Here is a 26,485-nt window from a genome sequence, read left to right on the forward strand (position 1 = left end):
GTTTTGTTTGTCGACTCCGCCAATCCATTCGCTTGTGGATAGTAAGGAGTGCTTTTCTTATGAACCATTGCATAGTAGGTAGACAATTCATGAACAAGTTTGTTAATGAAATGCGTACCTTGATCGCTCACAAATTCTATTGGGCAACCGAATCGACACCATATACTTTCGTACAAAAATTTTGCTATTGAAGCTGCTGTATTATCCCTAAGAGCTTTAGCTTCTACCCACTTCGTACAGTAGTCAGTAGCCACTATAATATATCTAATGCCTGTTCTTACTGCTGCCGGTTTGAAAGGGCCTACAAAATCCAACCCCCATTTTTGGAAAGGTTCAAGAGGTAACACCAATTGAAACGGCATTCGGTCCCTTTTTGTCGGTTGTCCCATACGTTGGCATAAATCACATTTCCGAAAATATTCGACCGCATCCTTCATCACTGTCGGCCACCATAACCCACTATTCCATATTTTTCTTGTTGTGGTTTCCCCAGCATAGTGTCCTCCTGCAGTTCCACAGTGTGATTCCCGAAGAATGACCGATTTTTCAAATTGTCGTACTGTTCTTCTCCAAATACCATCTGCTCCTTTATGATACAGAGTGTCGTTCAAAAAACAAAAATTACGACTCCGTACCGCCAACCTTTTCCTTTCGTTTGCCGATAGATGTTCGGGTGGTACCCCTGTTGTAAGAAAGATTGTCATTTCTAAGATCCAACCATCCTCACTTTCTTCATTTACACCTTGTGCATTTACTAACATCAGGTCGTTATTCTGAGCCATTGAATGATTATTTCTGGCAAAGAAATAGGATAAGGTTAGACAAATAGTCATAACATCATGTTGTGATGTAAACATATCATGGTCCAACATTAATCGATATCATGATCTCATGTCAATACCCCTCTAGACATATGAGATAAAATTCAAGATCATGTTACTATGGTAACACAACGGTGTTTTAAAAACCATGGGGGTGACAAATGAATGTCTTTCCCTCATCTCTATATCGTTTTTTTCATGGCGGCTCCCCGACGCTCAACCATGTATGTTCGCGTCATGAATAGTTTATACACGAAAAAAATGTTAACAATAAACTATGTTTCTATGCCTACATATGTGGTTTCGACTCTTTAAGTCCTATTACGAGGACCCCGAAGTGCACTTAGACCTAAATTCTAAACATGTATTATAGTCATATGTATCAACAATGTTGTATGGTCTTGGTCATATTTGAACTCGAGACCTCGAGAACAAATGCATTAAACACTTTAGTTAACCAAATAGGTTGCTCGTGTTAAATGTTTAACATTTTAAGTTCTATTACGAGGACTTCGAAGTGCACTTAGACCTAAATTCTAAACATGTATTATAGTCATATGTATCAACAATGGTGTATGGTCTTGGTCATATTTGAACTCGAGACCTCGAGAACAAATACATTAAACACTTGAGGTAACCAAATAGGTTGCTCGTGTTGAATGTTTTAACATTTTATGCATATAAGGGACATGCTAGGCATTTGACCATATATGTTTTTTTAAAAGAAACATATATGTCAAGAGTCGTTATTTCCCTCTCATTTACCACAAACTATGTTGGTATGTTACCTAACCTCAAGTCTCATAATTACGATGGCATACTTCAAAGTGCAACCTAATGGTCAAGCCAAATGAGCCCTCTTTTCGTAGTAGGCCCACGTGGCCCATCACATGGTTACGTCATTACGAATGCCTTTCATAAGAATGATCTCATGGTGGCATCGTATCCATGTAATGAAGGAGGGATGTTGGATATGTGTGTCATAGGAGCGACCTCACATGAAGTGGGTCAAGCCCTACGTTCTCAAAATCATTGTGGCTGAGAACATTTCGTTACGTAACAAAATCGAAGTGACCAACGGGGATGTCAACAAAAGAAATTGTTGAAAAAAGGATGGTGACTACGCCATTCTCACAAGAATGTGAGGACGGCCACCAAGATCCATTCCCCGAAAAGGACAACATTCAATATATAAATCACATAATAACTAATATACATATACGTATATTTATCACACATATACGATCAAATACGTATACATGTGTCCACATATGCGTATATTAAGAATAATCGTAACATCAAATAGCCAACCTATGATGAAATCGAGACACATAGCCTTAGCCTCTACGCACACAAAACATCCAATAATAAGGGTTAATCGTAATCTACAATTGAGGTATTGACCTCTTATGCATACCACACCAAATGCATATCATTTACATAAAAATCGAGGTATTGACCTCATACGCATACGTAACATATGTATATGACTGTAATACGCAATTGAGGTATTAACCTCGTACGCATACGACACTAATCACATATTAAATATTTGTCAAATGAGGTATTGACCTCATACACATATGTAAATGTTTTATACAACCAATTAATTACCACTACAACATCATTGAATCAATGAAAAAAATTACATATTGACCATATACATGATTAGATAGGAGAAGAAAAAATGGAAAAAAAAACAAGAAAGAGTTACCGAAGTTCCGTTGTTGATCGCTATCTGGATCAAGGTCGACCGCACGTCGATCGATCACCATCCCTCAAGAACACAGAAACAAACAAAGGAAACATTAGAAACATAAGCTCGGATACCAACTGTTAGAGTTATGGTCTAACGTAAGCATATGATAGGATAAAATATTGATAAACATAAGAAAGGAGAGAGAGAAAGAAGGATGCCAATCCACCCGACCATCCCCGAGTGAAGGGATCGAGATGGACTTGAGCCTCGATCGGCGTCCCATACCACTGTCGTGGCATCGAGTCGTATCTGGTGTTAGTTCTCTCTCTAAGACTCTAGATATACAAGAATGATCAAGTTTACTTATTATAACGTTAGGTTATAGCTTATATATTAAGCCCTAACTCTTTGGATGTGTTCACAGTAGGATACAAAGTGAAAGGAGTCGACTTCTTATGGCAACAATTGTGTCGATCCATTTGCTAGAAGAACCCCGTAATCCAGTATAGGTACAATGAATATATGGCGCATCATTATGCATATATGGCAAAGGTGGTGGAAGTGTGTGAGCTAGAGAGCTATGCAAAGGCGGCAAAGGATGCCAATTGGCGAGCCACAATGGACGAAGAGATGGCGCCTTAGCAGAGAAAGAGACATGGGACCTGGTTGACACCCCCAAGGGTGTGAAGCCAATCGGATGTAGGTGGGTGTGACAAAACATTTGTGTCGGTTGCAAAGATGACAATCGTCCAGGTGTTGCTAGTTGTAGTGGCAGTGAAGGGGTGGCACCTACACCAAATGGATGTGAAGAACGCGTTCCTGCAAGGAGAGCTTGAGGAACAGGTCTACATGGTGCAGCCTCCTGGATTTCAGTCTGGATTGAACACGTCGGTCGTCTGCCGACTGAAGAAGTCCCTATACAGACTAAAGCAAGCCTTGCATGCCTAGAATGCAAAGATCATGAAGAGATTGCATCGGATGAGGTTTGCTCCACCAATGTCGGACTCATCATTGTTCATCCAGCCAAGTCGGAATGGGTCGGTCAGTATACTACTCTATGTTAATGATTTAGTCATCGTCGGGGCCGATCTGGAAGAAATCGGTCGCTTGAAGTCCCAACTTGCCGCATCATTTGATATGAAGGATCTGGGGGACCTTCATTACTTCCTCGGTATCCAAGTGATCCTCACCCCCAAAGGCATACTGATCAGCCAAAGGCATTATGTGTTGAGTATGCTCTTCAATTTCGAAATGACAGGATCAAATACGTCTCGACTCCTCTAGACAGAAACAAGAAGCTTTGCCAAGGTTCGGGAACAGATGCATGCGGTTTCAACAAATTGTCGGAAGCCTAATATATTTGACCATCACCTACCAGACCTCAGTTATTCGGGCATGCCAAATCAGTCAGTTTATGTCGCAACAAGACTTGATTTCATTGATGCAAAATAGACATGTACCTTAACTCTCCCACTATAATCAATTTCATTCACTTTGTCTACAATCAACCATTAATAACTAATAATTTTAGTATACCCTATTATTAGACCAAGCTCGGACTAGAATAAGTGTAAATAACAAGAAACAAAAGAGTACCTGATCAACAACAATAATCACACCACATGCCTCACATCATACACAATCAATCACTAAGTCAATATACCAAACGTTTCTAGGTTATACGACCTTGGTGCATATTGTTTACCTTGTTCGTAGCCTACTTTGTTTTCACACCTAAAGGAACTCTTTGTTCATTGCACCATAAAGCATTCATCTTGTTGACAAGTGGCACCACATTATTCTTCTTTCATTGCAAGTGCCAGTGTTCCATAGCCCCATCACGCGCACACACATATACAACATTAATTGCATTGATTTCCTCTTTGTGGTCTAGCTTTCAAGAAATCCTATTATATCTGTTTATCTCAACTTCTAGATAGGGGTGCAATGGTAATTTTTCACACAAACCTAGGGGCACCCTAGTAAGTTTCTACAAAGTCAAAGATATAATGAGTTTCTATTCCTCTTTGTACAATATCAATGTAACAAACAAAAAGAGTGGGAGAGAACATAAGCATAGCATTGTCGTTCCTACTTTGAAGAGCAATATATTCGACAAAGAACCACAACCATGATGAGAGAACCAGGTCTTTAGACCTAGTTCCCTTCCATGGGTTGACCTAGGTCTTTAGACATTGTGATGGATCGCAAGGGTATTCAAAACTCGTTGACATAATTCTAAGATCATATTACATTACTACCACCTGTAATTCAAACCTCAACATACAACACATCATCAACTAGCAATGCTCACTCCTATGGATAAAAGCATGTCTACTTTTTGTTGCTTTGATGCTACCATTTAAAGTTAGACAGAAGTTCTTGATGCCCCTCAATACATGCTTGTGAAGTTTGACATGATCATTTCCTCAATCACATCTTTGGTCTACAACCTTCTTTCACAGATGACAAAGGGTTTTCCTAAGCACTTATTCTGGCCTTTATATTGTTTACATAGTTTACCGAGGGTGCCTTACCTGTGAGCAAAGAAAATGGAACTTGTGATGTGCCCAATTATTTTCAGATAAGGTTCTGTATTCAATGCACTGTGAAAGAACCTTCAGATAAACTTCTCTGAGTCACTGTCTAAATGGAACTTGTGCCTGATGTGCCCAATTATTTTCAGATAAGGTTCTGTATTCAATGCACTGTGAAAGAACCTTCAGATAAACTTCTATGAGTCACTGTAGTATTAGACGATCGCTCAGATGAAAGATGAACTTTTAAATCAATATATATAAATCAACCAAATCATCATAGAATATCAAATACCTTCCAGAAACCATGCATGGACTTTCAAGGAGCACAATTTGATGAGACCCTTAGCTTCATGCCTATAATTAATTCTCTAATACCATTCTGCTTGATGTCATCATACATTTCAAACAAAGAGAAAACCTTATTGTGTACTAAGAATGTCTTCTCTTTCAAAAAACAGTGAAAACCTTATTGTGTACTAAGAATGTCTTCTCTTTCAAAAAACAGTGATTCTTCACACTTTATTTCTGTGGAATACATCTCTATTCAAGAGTAAGAGAACGGTCGCATTTCAAACTTCACAAGGGAATCTCAGTCCAGATCAGCAACTGTTTGAGGCAGGAATACATATATAGGGATGTGAACCAAAATATTTAGCCTTCTCCCAGTCACACCAATCAAATGTGAAGGACTGGCCAAGGGTCTCTTGATAAGGCCCAGGGATTTATCCAAAACAGTTCATAAAATAAGAACTCTGTGTTGCACACACAGTTAAACTTGATCCAGCAAACATAATAGACATTAACAAAAAGCATTTAGAGAATTCATCCTGGAGAAAATCAATAAAAAGTAGTTGTTCCTCTGTAAACCCCTCATTTCACTACTGATAATCTGCATAGATCTTTGTAGCTGCAGGTGCACGCCATCTTTGAGAATTATACACACTTGCTCCAACTTTCCATCCTGGGACATTAGCCATGATTTTTGCTTCTTCGTCCAAAAACTTTTGCCTGTCTCGTACAAACCTGAGATGATGCCATGAACATTCACCCAGACTTGACTTGAGTAATAATCTTAATTAGCAAAATCATTAAAATATGGTTCAAAATTATATAATCACCTTGCATCTTCTTCTGCCTGGATAAAGGGAAGTATTGCTTTCCTTGCTTCATATTTTTCCAGTTTATATGCCCTGGAGAAACATGTCAACATTATAATTTTCGAGCATCATTCCAAGTGTCTGAAATTGAGCCTATAAAAATATCATAGCTAAAATATAGCAAAGTCCCTTCATAATACCATTCTTTGCCATTCTCTATATGCACAACACTGGGTAATGTATCAAATGCCCCCACTAATAGGACAGACTTGATTACAACTTTCAAATATTTCCCATAGTTATAAAATACTTTGCATACCAAGTATCTAAGGTGCATGCCAAGTATTCTACCAAGTGTTAAATGTGCATGCCAAGTATTCTACCAAGTGTTAAATGTGCATGCCAAGTATTCTACCTTTTTAAAAAATATTTAAGAGTATTCTAAAGATGAAATATATTAAATATATTAGAAATATGTGTAGAATATGTTAAATACTTCTTCAATTTTGATGTTTTCAGAAAAAAATTTATTTATTTTTATTTTTTGGAAATGTTAAGTACTTGTTAAATAAATAGAATACATAGAGAATGTTAAGTACTTAGAATACTTAGAACACTAGAAACGTTTTAAAATGGAAGTTCTAAAATTTAGAATACTTCAGAGTATTCTAAACGGTGACCCGTCGTTTTAACTGTAAAGAATAACAGTTTCCTGAATTTGTTGAAATCTCTGTACTAGGGTTAGGGTTAACATGAGAATACACAGACACACATAAGAGAGAGAGAGAGAGTATGCACAATGAGCTAGTCTATTTAGAAATACTTTATCGCTTTATATAGCCTTGATTACAAGAAATGTGACTAACCCTAGATACTTTTCACGTGAAGATCCCTATCTAAGGTGTCCTTAAGCCTAGGCCCTACAATGTAGGGGTTACAAAATGTCCACTATGGACGAAGTTCTTATGCCATAAAGTTCCTTCCACAATCTACACACTGGTCTAATGTTGCCTTGTTTCTCATATCTTGGCCATTGCTGCATGTGGCAGCCGCTATGGGTTGAAACAAACCCCGCCTCTTTGGAATAAGAAATTTGATTCTTTCATGCTCTCAAATCGTTTCAATCGAGGTACGGCATATCCATGTTTTTATATGAAAAAGGAAACTAATGGCAGACCTATTATTTTGGTTTTGTATGTTGATGACATGCTCATTGCAAAAAAGCATGATAAAAGTTTGCACTCAAATCTGCATTTTCTATGAAAGATCTCAAAAACACTGAGCACATTCTTGGGATAAGAATCAAACGGGACAGGCAAAAGATTTCAGATGATTGATGCAAAGCCATCTCTAGTGCCTCTTGAATCACAAGAAAGACTTTCAAAAGCACATTATCACAAAGACAACGAGGAAACAGAAAAAATGCAAGCTATTCCACATGCTTCAGCTTGTGGATCATTGATGTATGTAATGGTATCAACACGACCTGATATTGCATATGCAGTAGTAGTAAGCAGATTTACGAGTCAACCTAGACAAAGCGATTGTGCTGCAGTCAAGTCTATCCTTAGATATCTCAAAGGCACTAAAGGGGAAAACATTTGTTATGGCAAAGGGAACTTGAATCTTCATGGCTATTGTGATTTTGATATGGCTGGAGATGTAGACACAAGAAAATCTACTCATAGATACATCTATACTGTTGCAAGGGGAGCTATTTCATGGTGTTCAAGGCTGCGATGAATTGTTGCACTCTCTACTACAGAAGCTGAGTATATCTCAGTTATAAAGGCTTCTTTGGAGGTCATTTGGTTACTCTCTTGTGTACTGCGCTTGGACTACCAAAGCAAATTCCAGTCCTACATTATGATAACCAAAGTGCCATATGTTTGCAAAGAACCTTGTTTACCATGCAAGGACCAAACATATTGATATTCACAATAACTTCATTAGGGAGGTGATACCAAAGCAAATTCCCGTCCTACATTGTGATAACCAAAGTGCCATATGTTTGGCAAAGAACCTTGTTTACCACGCAAGGACCAAACATATTGATGCTCACATCCGATTGGTAAAGATTGATACCACTGAGAATCCAGCAGATTGTTTAACAAAGTGTTTATCAAAGACACTTCACCAACACTATTGAGTGAGTGGGAGTTGTCTAGTAGAGTAACCTAGCTCCTTTAAGTGGGAGGTTATTGGGATTAAAGGCCTTTTAGGTTTCTCTAACTAAACTAGAAAACAAGTTTATATTATTTAACATTTTCTGTTATTTTATTAAAGTTGTACAGCCTTGTTTTCAGAGCTGTACAACTTCTAAAAGAATATTTTGTGGTTTGAATGGGATCCTTGTACAAGATTCCACTTAGCGTTAAATAGGTATTTATGAGGCCATAACTTAGCTGTCGTGTCAGTATATAAAGCTCTTCTTCTAAGAGCATATTCTATGTTTTGGATTGCACACATACATAAGTATGCACTCCTACCTTATATATTCTTTTAAGCGGTAGGCTTCTGTTTTGCAGAACTGTGTCCACTTCTTTAATCCCTTGTATGTGTTAAACCCCGTAAATGTTTTTAGCTGCCTTTAGATATTTCAGAAAAACTGTCATTCTATCTTTCTACCTAAGCTGTGTTCACACACACGTCTAGGCTTATATTCCTAACAAAATTATCTAATGGCAGAGATATAGAAACAGAAGACAATTATGGGGTTTAACACATAAGAGAGATTGAAAGGCCATAGTCATTAACGGCTGCTAAGTACTGGTATAGGACAAATCGGGTCTTGTGTGGGTAAGATGAAGAATATACCTAGTCAACCTCCTATATTTTGTACTATCTTCAAAACTGGCTGAATGTTCTTCACAAGAAAGCTTGGATTGAGAATCCACAAGACAAGATACAAGCTACCAATCAGTCATACCATAGGTTTCAAGCAGTTGTGAAAGATACCTATGCTGGCTGAAAAATATCCCTCCATTAGATTGATAGACCTCCATGTGACATTTCAAATGTTGTTTTTTAACTCATTGCAAAGCTGCTCTAACTTGGCTTCAAAAGAATCTGTAATTAGTAAATCATCTATGTATAGAATAACGAGACACATGAAGCCATCTTGAGAGAGGACATAGAAAGTGCTGTCGACAGAACATTGTTCGAATCCAAAAAACTAAAGAAAGAATTGATCTTGTCAGATCAAGCATTGGGAGCTTGTTTCAAGCCATATAAGACTTTCTTCAGCCTATAAACCATAACTTCCTGACCAGAAATCTCAAAACTAAGAGGTTGCTCCACATAAACTTCTTCCATTAGGTGGCCATTTAAAAAGATAAACGTGACATCTATTTGGAATATACACCAATTGCAGTGCACAGTATGTTGTGGGCCGTACCAGATAGAAGTAAACTTTGCCATGGGAGCAAATGTCTCCTAGTAGTCTACTCCTTCCACTTGAGAGTACCCTTTTGCAACTAATAAAGCCTTGTGTTTGTCCACTGTACCATCTCCGTGGTACTTGGTTTTGAATATCCATTTGACACAAATAAGATGTCTATTCTGAGGACACGGACCAATTCCTATGTGTAATTTCCCTAAATGGAATCAAGCTCTACCTCCATGTCTGCATTCCATTCACAAAGAGCACGGGTTTCTTGCTCTTGTAGGATCATGTGTTTGTAAGACACTACACAGCCAGGAAAAGTTGCATCTATTGTGAGGTTGCTGGGTTTTATGACCTCTTGTGGTGGTGTGGATGGGGTGGCTGCATGTTGATGAATATTAGCATCAGAAAGATGGGACTCTCAAATCAAGACACTCCTACATTGTGAACCGAAGTGCCATATGTTTGGCCAAGAACCATGTTTACAACGCAAGGACTAAAGATATTGACATTTAGTATCACTTCATTAGAGAAGTATAGAAGATGGTGAAATCCAATTGGTAAAGATTGATACCACGGAGAATCCGGTGTAAGGGTTAGGAATGATGTCAATCGGGCTAAGGAATACTCAGGATTCACCCTAGTATTGGCCCTTTAGATGCAATAGTGAAACTATAGTAGAAAAGATAGAGAGAGAGCAGTAGCTGGAGGAGCTCACCTTTGAAGTGAGATCCAAAAGTTTTTAACTTGTGTTTTATAAGACGCATTTAGGGTTGGCCAAGTTCACACTGAACTTGGCCCAAAAATAACAAAAAAGTGGTTAGTGACTTTTGGCCTTTATAAATAGGCCTATACGCATGTACACACTATAAGGGGGTCATTTAGGGCCTTTACCGTAACAACCTCCCACTTAAAGGCATAAATGACGCCTTTAAGCTACATGACTCCCACCATTTGTATGATGTGTGGACCTTTATCAATGTGATAAGGCCATCCACAAGCACTTCTCAAATGAAGTGATATAGCACATCAATATGTGTTGTGCGTGCATGAAACATAGCATTCTTTGCCAAACAGCATGGCACTCTAGCTATCACAACCAAGAATGGGTGCCTTTTCAGGCAAACCAAACTCACTGCATAGACGTGCTAACCATATTGCTTCCTTGGAGCCTCAATGGCTGAGATATATTCTGCCTCGGTAGTGGACAAAGCAACAACCTTTTGCAGCCTACTACACCATGATACAGCACCACCTGCAAGTGTGAATACATAGCCACTTGTGGATTTCCGTGTATCCACATCACCTGCCATGTCAGAGTCACAAAAACCCTTCAGCTCTAATGGGTCTTTTCCATAACAGAGGCATTTATTTTGTCCCTTTTAAGTACCTCATAATGGACTTTACTGCATTCCAATGTGCCTTGCCCGGATTAGCCATGAATCGGCTTACAAATCCCACTACATAGGCAATATCAGATCTAGTAGCAACCATAGCATACATAAGTGAACCACAAGCTGAAGCATAAGGTACACCATACATGTCATTAATTGTTTCTTGTGTCTTAGGACAATCTTCCTTAGAGACTTTATCATATGGCTGTAATGGCACTCCACGAGGCTTTGCGTCAGCCATACAAAATCTGTCCAGCACCTTGTCAATGTATTTTTCTTGAGATAAATACAATGTATGGTGCTCTCTTTGTCTCCTAATTCTTACTCCAAGTAAATGTTCAGCTTCCCCAAGGTTTTTCATTGAAAATGCAGATTTCAGCTGCTTTTTAAGGACATCAACAATGCTCCTTTTCTTGGCAGCAATGAGCATATCATCTACATATAGTACAAGAATGATTGGGCTGCCACTTTCATCTCTTTTAGTATACAAACAGTGATCAGCACGGCTTCTTTTGTACCCATGTTTGAGCATAAAAGCGTCAAACTTTTTGTACCGTTGTCTAAACGCTTGTTTCAGCCCATACAAGCTTCTATTGAGCTTACATACCAAATGTTCCTTTCCAGGAATAACAAAGCCCTTGGGTTGTTTCATGTAAAGCTCTTCATCAATGTCACCATGCAAAAAAGTTGTATGTACATCCATTTGGTCTAATTCCAAATCAAGTGCAGACACTATAGCAAATAGCACTCGCAAAGTGGTCGTTTTTACCACAGGAGAAAACACTTCCTGAAAATCTATGCCCTTCCTTAGTTTGAACATATCCTTTTGCAACCAGCCTTGCTTTATACTTGGGTTTGTCATCAACGGTCTTGATTTTATGTACCCATTTGTTAGGAATAGCTTTCCTTCCTTTGGGCAATTCAACCAAGTCCCAAGTATTATTTGAATGCAAAGCCTTAATCTCTTTCTGCATAGCAAGCTCCCACTTATTGTTGTGCTCAAATGCCTTTGCCTCTTTATATGTAAGAGGTTCTCCCTCATCGGTCAACATTATGTAGTGCAACGAGGGGTCAAATCTACTCACATTTCTTTTTATACGAGTAGAACATCTCACCCAATGATCCATATTGTCAGGTAATGGATCAACATCAGGTGGCATGTCTAAATCATCATTGTTAGGCTGCTGTCCATTATTTTCAGCGCCATTTTCAGCATTATTATTTGGTTGCCATCCCTAGGATCCTCATCTTGCTGTCCAACATCTTCTGGCTCCAAAACCACTGGATGATCAATATTTTCAGTCCTTTGTGGTGGATCCTGATGGTCAAAACTGGGTCTAACAGGTGGCTTGTCATGCTGAAATCTAACCCTTTTATGGTCATCTTTTGAGGCACAATTGTTTTGAAGCAGCCTTGCCTCATTGAAAACAACATCTCGGCTGCATATAACCTTCTTGAGCTGGGGTATCCAAATCCTATAACCCATTTCGCCTTCTTCACCATATCCCATGAAGAGGCCCTTAATGGACTTGGCATCAAGTTTGTTTCTCAGCTCAGGCCTTATATGTACAAAACCCTCGCAGCCAAAGACACGTAAGTGATCATATGAAGCAGGTTTGCCAGACCAAACCTCTTCAGGGATGTCACCCTTCAAAGATGTGTGAGGGGATCTATTGCATACATGTACTGCAGTTTTGAGTGCCTCTCCCCAAAATCCATGAGGGAGATTAGCAGTGGACAGCATGCATCTCACTCTCTCACAAAGTGTCCTATTATATCGTTCAGCCACACCATTAGAAGAGGGGCTGTATGGAACAGTAAGCTCCCTCTAAATACCCAAAATTTCACAAAATATCTTGAATTCAGCACTTGTATACTCACCACCATTGTCCGTACGCAAACATTTCAGTTTTCTGCCTGTTTGGGTGGTTACAAATGCATAAAAACGCTTAAATGCAGCTAAGGCTTCATCCTTAGATTTAAGCAATTGAACCCAAATCTTTTTAGAGAAATCATCAACAAATGAGATAAAATACATTGCACCCCCCATAGATTTGGTGGGCATGTTACACACATCAGAATGAACAAGATCAAGTATACAAGACTTACGAGACACACCAGTGTAAAAGGAACACTTCAGCCTTCAATTGCTTTCCATATTGGCCTTCATTACAAAAATCAAGCTTCGTGCCTTTAGCATCAAGCTTCTTTAGATTACAAAGCCTAGTGAGACCCTTTTGGCTCATATGGCCAAGTCTCTTATGCCACAGCTCCATATGGGAGTGAACTTCAGCCAAAGCAATAAATTTGGCCGATATAGCATTTCCATGTAAGCAATAAAGAGTTCCTTTCTTTGTGCCTTTCACAATCAGCCTTGAACCTTTTGTCATTTTCCATGATCTTGTCTCAAAGAGAATGCTATAACCATGAATATCCATTTGCCCCACAGAAAGCAAGCTCTTCTTGATCCCTGGTACATAACGCACATTACGCAAAACCAGCTCATTAGTGCCATTTCTAGAAAAACGCACAATGCCAATACCCTCAATGGAACATCCCTACAGTAAAAGTAGAAAAACACTGCTTGATAGGATCACATGAAATGAAGCACTAGAGTCAACTATCCATGTTTGGGCCAATGCATCATTGACAGTCAGCAAAGCATCAATAAGATCATTCTTAGTGATACACATGTCCTCTGAATGAATATATAGAGAGGCATCATATGCGTATCATCAGCTGAAAAAGTAGCACATAAAACGTCCTCAACATTTGACTACTCCTCTATGACTGCATTAGGGCCAAATTGGCCTTCTCTTCGTCCTTTTGGCTGTCATGTGCATATTAGTCTTGTCCTTTCTCTAATCTCCAGAATTCTTTTTTCTTTCAAGTTCTGCTTTGTAATAGCGGCAATCAGATTTATTGTGGCCTTTCCTATCACACTGATAGGATGTTACGTCATTGCTTTTAACTTTGCTATTTCCCCTTTCTTGGCTTTTACTTTTGTTCCTATGTGCATAGTTACTTCTCTTATTTGTCCTACCTCTAACCATGTTGACTGAGTTGCCACCTTCTCCACTTGCTTCTCCTGATCTCTTCATTGAGAATGGAGCCCCTAACACCATCAAAGGTTAAGTTGGGTCTATTAGACAATGAGACTACCAATGTCTCCTATGAGTCAGGTAGTGTCATTAGCAAGAAAATGGCTTTGAGTTTATCATCAACAGGAGCCATTCCTAAGTCCTGTAGTTGTGATAACGCACCTGTAAACAAGGACAAGTGTTCAGCTGCACTCTTGGACTCATCCAATTGCATGCCAACAAGCTTTCGCATTAGGTGTACTTGATTAACAGGTGTATTGTTTTCATATGTAGCCTTCAGCTTTGCCCATATTTTAGACGCAGATACCAACCCTTTGAGATCTACCAAGATCTCATCAGAAACAACCATCTTAATATATATGACAGCCTTTTTGTTTAAAATCTGCCATGCATCTTTTGACATGTTCTCTGGTTTTTCTACCTCCAACGTCCTCTCACAATCCTTCAAAAATAGAATTACTTGCATTCTTTCATTCCACAAGTCGAAACCTATTCCCTCAAATCGTCAAATTTCAAAAAGATTCTTCACATCTGAGGAGGATGACGCCATAGCTCACAATAAAGATGTCTAAACACCTGTTCTTTGTTGCACAGCAACTATGCAAAAGTTCAAAAACCCTAAACTCACTCTGATACCAGTTGTAAGGGTTAGGAATGATGTCAATCGGGCTAAGGAATACTCAGGATTCACCCTAGTATAGGCCCTTTAGATGCAATAGTGGAGCTATGGTAGAAAAGATAGAGAGAGAGTAGTAGTTGGAGAAGCTCACCTTTGAAGTGACATCCAAAAGTTTTTAACTTATGTTTTATAAGACCCATTTAGGGTTGGCTGAGTTCATACTGAACTTGGCCCAAAAATAACAAAAAAGTGGTTAATGACTTTTCGCCTTTATAAATAGGCCTATACACATGTACACACTATAAGGTTGTCATTTAGGGCCTTTACCGCAACATCCAATAGATTGTTTAACAAAGTGTTTAACAAAGACACTTCACCAACACTGCCTTGAGCAAGTGGGAGTTGTGCAGTAGAGTAACCTAGCTCCTTTAAGTGGGTGGTTGTTGGGATTAAAGGTCCTTTAGGTTTCTCTAACTAAACTAGAAAAACGTTTTTATATTATTTAATATTTTCTAGTTCTTGTTCAAGTTGTACAGCCTTGTTTTCAGAATTGTACAATTTCTAAATGAATATTTTGTAATTTGAATGGGATCCTTGGACAAGATCCCACTCAGCATTAAATAGGTATTTATGAGGCCATGACTTAGTTATCCCATCAACATTTAAAGTTCTTCTTCTATGTGCATATTCTATGTATCTTCGATAGTACATATATATGTGTGTGCATTCCTACCTTCTAATTTTTTTTAAACGATAGGCTTTCGTTTTCCAAAACTGCTTCTTTAATCCCTCCTATGTGTTAAACCCCAAAATTGTATTTAGTTTCTATATCTCTGCCTTTAGATGTTTCAGAAAACTATTATTCCATCTTCTACTTACAAAGGTTTGCAATGGTGCTTCCCTTGTATACAAGCCACATGAGACATTGAAGACTTTGAAATGAGGAAGTCCATGCATCATTTGGGATGAAGAGAGCTTTTAAAGATACATAGTTGAGGTGCCCAAAACGAGCATGCCACAATAGAGGATCTTCTTGAGCTACCAAGGCATAGCTTCCATGAAGTTGTTGTAAATGAGTCTTGTAAATTATCAACAATGTTTGGTTGCTCATTTTCAACAATATTGGGTTGTTACAAGAGATCAATTTGAGCATTGCTTGGTTGCTCTACATCTCCACTTGGAGCATGTTATTGCTGATGCAAAACCTGCACATAACCTCCATGAGATTGGGTTAGTCGATCACCTTCAAACACAACATTTAGGAGCAATGGTAACAAAGTATCAAATGCATTTGGTTGATCAAGAATTGGCCCTTTGGAGCAATCCACAAGTGGTTGAGTTGCATTTTCAGCAAATATCACATCCCGGCTGATAATGATCTTGCCGATGGTGAGCTGAAACAACTGATAACCTTTGCATTCTTTGTTGTAGCCAACAAAGATGCATTTTGTTGCTTTGTCTTGAAGCTTATGGCGATGATGTGGTGGCACAAATGCATAAGCCAAGCTTCCAAATATTCTCATGTGACCAACATTTGGCTTGTGACGATTCCAAGCCTCATATGGAGTGATAGTTTTTATTGCTTTCGTGGGACATCTATTTAAAACATAGTTTGCACACATTACACCTTCCAACCAAAACTTATATGAGGTAGGTTCTTACCATTGAGCATGCATCTTGCCATCTCCATGAGAGATCTATCCTTTCTCTCAGCCAAACCACTTTGTTGTGAAGGCAGCACGAGGATTAGGGTTTAGATCAAAAACAAAGAGGGAGAGAGTCTGAGTGAGAGACAAAGAGAGAGAGAGAGATGCACGTTGTCTTGGGTACAAAGAGTGTACCTCTTTTTTGGTTTTTAGATATTATGTATATACAAGTCAAAAGTGTGCTACGAGTGCGTTCACACTCGTGCACTAATAAAAGGCACGATGGCCCTTTATTCCCAACAACCTCCCACCTAAAGGCAATGTGCCATGAGAGAAAAAAAAAGAAAGTCAGCTAAGTCCAAGTATGTACAAAGCTGAACTACATACATCTATCCAACTCCCATCATCTGTCGGCAATGAGCAAATCGCTCAGCTGGAAGACCCTTTGTGAGAAGATCTGCAGGATTATTATTTGTATGTACTTTGACAAGCTCAATGTTCTTGCTGTCAAGTACATCTCTGATGAAGTGATACTTCACCTCTATGTGCTTCGTCTTTGCATGAAAGACGGGATTCCGGGCTAGCATGATAGCACTCTAGCTGTCACAATGAAGAATAGGTAACTCTATAATGCCAAGATCTCTCACTAGATATGAAAGCCATAAAGCCTCTTTGCATGCCTCAATGGCAGCAACATACTCTACCTCTGTAGTAGACAATGCAACACACTTCTGTAGTCTGGAGATCCAAGCCACCGCTCCTGTGAAAGTAAATACATACCCAGAAGTAGACTTCCTGCAATCTGCGTGACCAGCATAGTTCGCATCCGTAAAACCAACGATAGATGCCTTTTGCTTTCCAAAGCAAATGCCCAAGTCCTTGGTGCCTTTGAGGTATCTCATAATACCTTTCACCGCTTCCCAATGCTTTTTGCCGGGATTTTCCATGTACCTACTAACCACTCCCATTGCAAAGGCAATATCAGGGCGTGTAGCAACCATCACATATATCAAATTGCCAACGGCAAAAGCATATGGAACCTTAGCCATTTCAGCCTTCTCATCATCAGATGTAGAGCTGTCTTCTGCACTGAGTTTCAAATATGGAGGCAATGGAACCCCAATTGTTTCCCCCCCTCCATATTGAAACGTTGCAAAACGTTAGAGATATACTCCTGCTGAGATAGAAAGAGTACCCCTTTCGATCAGTTTCGGAGTATTCACATGCCAAGGATGTGATTAGCATCACCAAGATCCTTCATATCAAAGCTGCCATGAAGGCTTTGCTTCAATGAATCCAAGGCATGAATATCCTTGCCAGCAATCAACATATTAGGGATCGGCAACGGTTCGGTTTAGGCTTAGCCGGTTTGGCCTGATCCAAGCCAAACCGGCTAAGCCTAAACCGTTTACAAGATCTCAAACCTGAGCCGAGCCGAGCCGAGCCGGTTCACAAACCGGTTTAGGCTAAACCGGTTTATGCTAAACCGGTTTGTGAACCGGCTTGGTAAACGGCTTGTAAACCGGTTTCCAAACCGGCTTGGAAACCGGTTTAGAAACCTCCGTCTCTCTCTCTCTCTCTCTCCCTACCTCCCTCTCTCTCTCAGATGATCCCTCCCACTCTCTCTCACGTCTGTGGTCTCGACTCTCTCTCCCTCTCCCTCTCTCTCCCCTCTATGTAGTTCCTCTCTCTCTCTCTCTCTCTCTCTCTCACGTCTATGGTCTCGACTCTCCCTCCCTCTCTCTCTCTCTCCCCTCTATGTAGTTCATCTCTCTCTCTCTCTCTCTCTCCCCTCTATGTAGTCTCTCTCTCTCTCCCCTCTATGTAGTTCCTCTCTCTCTCTCTCTCTCTCTCTCTCTCTCCCCTCTGTGTAGTCTCTCTGTCTCTCCCCTCTATGTAGTTCCTCTCTCTCTCTCTCTCTCTCTCCTTATATGTTGTCTCCCTCCCTCTCTCTCTCTCTCCTCGTTTGTGTAGTCTCTCTCTCTCTCTCTCCTTATATGTTGTCTCCCTCTCTCTCTCTCTCTCTCCTCGTTTGTGTAGTCTCTCTCTCTCTCTCTCCTTATATGTTGTCTCCCTCCCTCTCTCTCTCTCTCTCCTCGTTTGTGTAGTCTCTCTCTCTCTCTCTCCTTATATGTTGTCTCCCTCCCTCTGTCTCTCTCTCCTCGTCTATGTAGTTCTCCCTCCCTTACTCTCTCTCTCTCTTTCCCCTTGTCTGTTGTCTCTCTCCCCCTCTCTAAAGTTTATAAACGGCTTAAACGGTTAATCCGGCTTAGCCGGCTTGAGCCGTTTTGGCGAGGCTCAAGCCAAGCCGAGCCGAGCTCAAACCGTTAAGGCAAGTTCAAGCCTAAACCGAGCCGAGCCGAGCCGCTAAGCCGTTTTCAAGCCGGCTAAGCCAAACGGTTTAGGCTTGAGCCGAGCCGTTGCTGATCCCTACAACATATCATCAACATACAAAACCAAGATAATCAAGCTGCCATCTCCTACCTTCTTGGTGTACAATCACTGTGGTCCACTTGACTTCTACGAAAACCTTGAGACTACATAAATGCATCAAATTTATGACACCATTCTCTTGGTGCTTGTTTCAACCCATACAAACTCCTTTTGAGCTTACAAACCATCTTCTCTTTGCCTTTAGCTACAAAACCTTCAGGTTGCTGCATATATATGTCTTCATGTCACCATCTGTATCTGCAAGTAAAGCATGTTCTCTATGGCATAATGAAACAAAGAGTACATCATTTCCACTATCACTATCATGAGTGACTACATTCACCTCTTCAATTTTAGTATTGCCTTTCCTCGGTTGAATGTCTCTCTTTTCTTCTATGAAATCATCTATCTTCTTGCCCTTTCCTTTCTCTTTCTTCCATTTGAAACAATCACGTTTAAAGTGACCCTTTTTGCCACAGTGATGGCATTCTACATCTTTACCATGTGATTTACTACAGCCATAACTATCATATTTGTCTCTTTGTTGTGACCTACCCCTCATATGCAACGCACTAGAGGACTTATTGGATGCATTGTTTTGTCGACTCATCTCTTCCATGAGTAGAGAACTCTCTACATCGGCATAAAGAAGTATCGCATTTGAATTGCTCATAGCAGTCCTGAAAGTATCCCAACTTTCTGACATGGCCGTAAACTCATCATCAATGATGAATTTCAAGGCAACCAGCTGGCTGAAAATGGAATTGAACTCACTCAGGTGAGTTGACATGGGTGTACCCTCTGTCATGCGCAAATCCATAAGTTTCTTAAGCCAATAAACTTTGCTAGCTGCCGTCTTTTGGGCATATAGTTCCTCTAGTCTAGTCCATATAGAATAGGCGGAGTCCAAACCTTCAATATTAAAAAGCAAGGCATCAGAAATCGACAACTCAATAGTCGAGCGTGCAAGCTCGTTCAACTCTTGCCAATCATCTTGGTCCATATCTGTAGGCTTTACCCCCTTTGACTTTTATAGGCTTTGCATGCTTCTTTAGAAAACCCTAAACTCTGCTCTGCAGAAAACCCTAATCTCTGCTCTGCAGAAAACTCTAAACTCTGCTCTGCAGAAAACCCTAAACTCTGCTCTGTAGAAAATTCTAAACTCTGCTCTGATACCAGTTTGAAGGCAGCACGAGGATTAGGGTTTAGGTCAAAAACAGAGAGGGAGAGAGTCTGAGTGAGAGACAAAGAGAGAGAGAGAGAGATGCACATTGTCTTGGGTACAAAGAGTGTACCTCTTTTTTGGTTTTTAGATATTATGTATATACAAGTCAAAAGTGTGCTACGAGTGCGTTCACACTCGTGCACTAATAAAAGGCACGATGGCCCTTTATTCCCAACATGTTGTGGTGTGTATAGAGTAGTGCATTGATGGATAATACCTATGTCCTTCAAGAAAGCATTGAACTTTTGAGACATGTACTCACCCCCTCGATCAATGCGAAGAGTAATGAGTTTGTGACCACTAAGCTTTTTAGCAAGGTGTAAGAATTCTTTGAAGCATGAAAAGACATTGGATTTCTCCTTCAAAGGATATACCCAAGTGTATCGGGTAGCATCATCAATGAATGTAAGAAAATAAAGATAACCTCTAATTGATTGTGTTCTCATTGGGTTGCATACATCACTATGTACAAGTTGAAGCTTGTGTGTTACCAAAACATTTTCATTTTTTGGAAATGAAAACTTGTGCATTTTTCCTAGAATACAGCCCTCATAAACATGAATGGAAGGAAGATTCATACCATATCATGCTTGCGAAGCCATGCAAGGCTGCTGAAATTTAAATGGCCGAACCAAGCATGCCATAGTTCAAAATTGTTGTGTTTGGGCATCCACCGCTAATGCATTTTGGGTATCAAACTTTTTATACATGTCAAGCTTGTAAAGGTTGTTGAACAAACTACATGTTATGACAATGATATCACCATTTGTACGATCATGTATTGTGCATTTGTCATAGAGAAAATGGACAAGATATTCATGCCTAGCAATGGTGGAAATTGAAAGAAGGTTTTTCTTTATGCCAAGTACATAGAGAACATTGTTCAAGGTGACTACATCCCCATTGATGGCTATAATATGAACTTGACCAATGCCTTTAATGATGTAAGAAGCATTTTGGCACAAGTAATTGTGCCCACCTTATGACAAGCATCTTCAAGTGTGACAAAGAAATTTTTGCAAGAAGTTGTGTTTAGAAGCACTGCTACCAAAATACCAAGCATCCTTAGACTCACCAATAAACATACGTCATCCTTTGAGGGATTATACATCATATGTATCGAGAATGCACACTCATGTTGAACAATGTGTGCTTCTACCTTTGTACCAGTAGAGGTGGTAACAGTTGTTTTTTCTTCTCTTCACTAGCTTTCCTTTTTCGACATTCGCTAATGTCGTGGCCTAGTTTACGACGATAATTGCACCTTTTCTTCTTCTTCTTGTCATGGAAAGTCGAGGCATCATTGCTTTTAAAAGGAAGGTTATTTTGTTTTCGTCCTTGTTGGCCTTTGAACTTGAAAGAGGTAATAAAAGCTTGGTCACCACTATTAAGAACATCCTAATTTGCTCGAGATTGAGATTCCTATAAGAAGGGAGATTAACTCATCAAAGTTGATACTATCTTTACCCCTTGTAAGAAGCCTTATTGTCGTGGCGAAACCTTGATATGAATCCAGAAGCCCGAGAAGAACTTTAGAAACTAACTGCTTATCTGAAATCACTCCATCAATGTTGAGTAGTTCTTCTTTGAATTCCTTGATTGTTGATAAGAATGTGACCATGGATTCACCTTCTTACATCCTTGTCTCTTCAAATTGTTGCTTAAGCATAGCAACTCTTGCTTCATTCCTATATAGGTTCTTTAACACATCCCAAGCACTTTTTGAGGTCGTGCAAAATCAGATATGTGGAACAATGTGATGTTTGACCGATAATGCAATGAGAGCATGGGCTTGAGCATCCTTACCATCCCACTTAAGTTGTGTAGAAGTGGATTGTTGAGTGGAGCTTGAAGCATTGTTTGTGTAAGTTGTTCCTGAAGGGGAGGGAGAGTTTGGAGAAGAACTTGAAGTTGAACATTCATCAAATCCGATGACAATGTCCCATAATAGCTTTGCTACCATTACATGTCTCATCATGTATGGCTGGGGTAGAATCCTATTACTAAAAGACGGGTGCATGAACCCTCTTGCAACCTTCTCGAGAACCATAAGAATATGGATACTAGATCAGGACCTACCTAAAGGTGAATCAAACCCTGCCACATAGGATAGTTAGTACCATCCAACTTGTCTTCGGCATTAAGTATACCAAAACTATTAGCTTGCTCAGCCATTGCAAAAGCAAGAAATATGGATGAGATATTGTAATACTTGGTGGTTATGTTCACCAAAATGTACTAAAGCAATATAATATTGAAGAATAGTGTAAGAAATGGGCTGAACAAAATAGATAAGAGTTATTGTATTGTGCAAAAAACTTGTTTTGTTGTAAAATTTGGTTGTTGCAATTGTTGTGCAGTCAGGGTTTGAGACTACTACAAAACTTGTTTCAACTGTACCTCCAAAACCAAAAATCTGATTCAGTTGTGCAAGTTATCAAAAAAATCAGCTCGAAATCTACTTTCTAAAGATGTGAAAATAGGGAAAGATCACCTCTGCTACAGTTTCAAGGTCTTCTAAGATGGGAAGACATCAACAGAAAGATCTTTGTATGCCTAATAGAAAGAATAGGATAGAGAAAGTAACCTAAACCTGCTCTGATAACATTTATAGAAAATGGATGGATCTTAGTAGCAAGATCACTTACAAGAATTAAGGAAATATCATTAGATTAGGAAAAACGAGCATTGATTATAAAGATGTAGAATGGTTTATATAACCAGTATCTACAAGTATCTACCTTGAGTTGTCCCCATGCTAATTTTGGTTTGAGCTTAAACAAGTTTTTCTTTTTCATCTCTTGCATTTGGAAATATCTTCTTTTCTTTCTCCTCACTACTTTCTTGTATATGTGCCATGCAACAATCTTTTCATTCCCCCCTTCTATGGACTTAAACCATTTGAGATACATCTTACATTCATCGTCGAACCAAGAATTACATGGAAAACTACACACCTTATGCCCACCCACATGTCTCTTAAAGCATTGATATCCAACCTTAAGGATTATATCCTTCAAATGTTACCAATTTTCTTTAACATCGTTGCTTAGAGAAAAATTTAACAAATGGTTCTCCACTTCATTTGGATTATAAGTGGATTGTGGTGACTAGGTGCACAAGGGTTGCCTACTCCCTAAATTATAGTTAAAAAGTGGGAAAATATGCAGCTGTTTGGTTCTCCGTAGGGTGGGAGGGATGGAAATGGAGAAAAAAATAAACAAATGGTTACCTACTCAAAGATAATTGAGTTGATTAGGAGAAAGAAATATTAGTGAAGGTTATGGAAATCTCACAACTCTAATACTATGTGAGAAACTGTTATGAGCAGTTGTAAGATGCCAAAGAGGATAGCAACAGCTTAACAATAAGCTAAAACAAGAACTATATTTGTTCATGAGGCTCAAAGCCTTTAAATACAAAGATGAGAGTGGGTCTTGTTTATGAAAGGAGATAAAATATTCCAAAGTACATAATGAGTTGAAGTGGTGGAGTGTAGAGAAAAGAACAATGCCATTAAATCTGTAATGAAGTAGTGGTTCATTTAAAAAGTCAATTGTAATCAATGTTGGAATAAAGTAAATCTTGAGAGAGAAAATGTGCGGAGATTGCAAAAGGGAGAGATCAGTTCTGCGAGGTTGTCAACCTCCAATAGTTTGTAGGTATTAAGTGCAAAAAAAAAACTTTGTTCCATCATTACATTCAAATTCCGTCCAAAATTGTTCCACATATTCTAGTTGGTGTCTAGGACCCTCACAAATGGTTATTTTTGCATAATAACAATTTTCATAATCATTGTAATTAAATTTCAAATTTTTCGAACTTAACTCCAGATATTAATGGACTTAATTTTGGAGTTTATTTTCAGGTGAAAACAGGCAACACTACGAGCGATTATAAATCATTATATGATCAAACAATTAGATGGCACAAGCTTTGATTTTTGGGTGGTTAGGATGTGTGGCATCCTAATTCCTGAGGAATGTGACCATGCTTTGGAAAGTGAGAAGCCAACCACTTTGATAGACCTTGCATGGTCAAATTATATATGTAATAAATTCATTACATATATTCAAATGTTTGTGCCACATGAAAGGGGCTAAAGGGATATGCCTTGATGAAGAGATAGACCAATGGTGAGAGCAGTGACTTAGCTAATGTTAGAGCAATCAGATATAATGGCAAGACATGCTAGAAAAAGTCCAGTTGCAAGTAGTTCAAGAAAGAACTTAAACGTAGAAATCGTGCCAGTGACAAGAAGGATGCAAAAAAGAAAAAATTGTATGATACAAATAGTTCTAAGGGCAATGAGAAGGATAGTTTGGTCTCTAATGTGGTTAGGAGAGTTAACTAATGCAAGGCAAATTCTTTGTGCCCATTGTCTTCAAATGATGTTTCCACACTCCATGTGCAACATATGTGGATCACAAATGTGAATATAGCATATCATCATGGCACATTAGTGCTTATTACCAAAAACTTTCCACTCCCATAGCTTCTCAACAACTCGGAGAACTTTTAAATAGATAAAAGGTAGTTGATAGAATCAATTCCATGTATCCATGAGAACGTTACCTTCAATCATTGCCAAATATTGAAATTGCTTACCACTAATGACACATTGAATCAAACTTGGATATTAGACGTAGGTGCCTCATTACACATGACTCCTACTACTAAGGACTGTTTTGTCACTTTTCGTGCAAGAGATTATGGTAAAGTCTATTTGGGCAATAATCAAGCTTGCACTATTGAAGGAATAGGCATTATGCATTTGGCTTTCAGTAATGACCAAGAATGTGTATTGTATGATGTCAAATATGTTCCTACCATTAAAAGGAGTCTATTCTTTGTTGATTAGATAGATATACATGGATATAAGACCACCTTTGAGAGACGATCGTGGAAATTGACGAAAGGTTCTACACTTGTTGTCAAAAGGGACAAAGAATTCAATCTTTGTTGCTTGAAAGGAAAGGGCTTTCCAATCAAATTTATTGTTGTCGATGTTGATTGGCACTTGGAGTTTTGGAATAAATAGTTGGGCCATATGAACCAAAAAAGAGTTGCCACATGTCAACTTGAGCAGAAAGGATTGCCCAAAAGATACAGTAGCAATCAATTCGATAACGGTTGTATCATGTGCTTCAACTTGTGGTTCTTGGATGTATGCCATGGTTGCTATAAGACCAGACATTTCGCGCACAACAGGAGTCAATAGCAAGTTCATGGCTAATCCTGGCAAGGTACATTGGGAATAGGTCACTGATCATCAGACATATTTACATCAATCATCAGACCACGCCTATATTCACTCGGAGATAGTTCTCCTTCGTTCTCCTCATACACATAGCTTTGTATTTCTCTGATGAATTGTAACAAGGTGTCGAAGTTCTTTATACCAATGTGATTCCAGCCAAAGTGCTTACAAAATTGAAAACCCTAAACCCATCTCGAGAAAATCAGATAGGGTCAGCTCAACATCCTCATCATCACATTCATTTCTGTGTTTCAGTACATGTAGGTGCATATATATATATATATATATATATATATATATATATATATATATATATATATATATATATATATATATATATCAGAACAAATATCTGCAAACATGAGCTCGTACAAATAAAAAACCATAGAATTGAAACCATTCCAGAACAGGACACAGAAGAAAGAGGAAGGGGGTGGAGGATCGGACTAAGGAGTACCTGCGCTTCTTGTTGCCCTGGCCGACTTGGTAGAATCCGTAGGATATGACCGCAGCAGAAACAAGGAAGACTGCGACGCCGCCAGGGCCCGAGTTTGGGATACGGCGCGCATAACGCACGGCCGGGAAGCCCCCAGGCGGCGGCCCATCCTGCAGCACTGGCATGTCCTTCACGCTGCTCATGCCCTTCTGCCGTCGTATCAGGAGCTCCGTCATGGTGGCGGCGGCGACGATGTCTGTCTCTCTTGTCTGTCTGTCTGTCTGTCTCTCTCTCTCTCTCTCTCTCTCTGTGTTCTGCAGTATCACAGTTTTCTTCTTTTTCTTCTTCTTCTTCTTCTTCGTCGTCGTCGTCGTCGTCGTCGTAGTTCAGTTCCTTTCCTTTCCTTTATTCATGATGAGTCCACTCACTTCTTATGAGTGCGATCACGATCCGCACATTCGTCATCTTTGCCACCGTGGCAAATGTCTCTTCGTAGTTGACTCCATTTGTTTGTGCGTATCCTTTCGCTACGAATCCAACTTTGTAGCGGTTTATGGAGCCGTCGACGTTATACTCCATCTGCAACCGATAGCCTTCTTGTGCGGTGAGTGGGGGACAAGATCCCATGTCTTATTTTTTGGAGAGTGCTTGCATCTCCTCATTCATTGCTTCAACCCATCTTGGGTCCTTCACAGCTTCGGAAAACGTTTCCGGCTCCCGTACTGTCGCCACCTTAATCATAAAGGCGTAATGGTACGTGTAAAGAATAGCGTGCGGAAGCAGGTATGAAGACAGAACAAAGGAAGGAAACTCAGGTTCAATGGAGAGC

General features: G+C 39.4%; 1 protein-coding gene across 1 annotated transcript; it reads right to left on the reverse strand.

Moving 5' to 3' along the window:
- Positions 1-5,545: 5,545 nt before the first annotated feature.
- On the reverse strand, positions 5,546-25,936 carry LOC147861006 (NADH dehydrogenase [ubiquinone] 1 alpha subcomplex subunit 13-B-like). Its single transcript, XM_087324013.1, has 3 exons — positions 25,678-25,936; positions 6,179-6,250; positions 5,546-6,083 (listed from the first exon to the last, which is right to left on the reverse strand). The coding sequence occupies exons 1-3, from the start codon at positions 25,890-25,892 to the stop codon at positions 5,939-5,941; spliced, it is 432 nt and encodes a 143-aa protein (XP_087180139.1). The 5' UTR covers positions 25,893-25,936; the 3' UTR covers positions 5,546-5,938.
- Between the last annotated feature and the right edge of the window lie 549 nt (positions 25,937-26,485).

The sequence above is a fragment of the Azolla caroliniana genome, unplaced genomic scaffold (genome assembly GCF_043228905.1).
Source record: "Azolla caroliniana isolate FFs.n. ecotype wild unplaced genomic scaffold, voAzoCaro1.0.p SCAF_8, whole genome shotgun sequence".
NCBI lineage: Eukaryota > Viridiplantae > Streptophyta > Polypodiopsida > Salviniales > Salviniaceae > Azolla > Azolla caroliniana.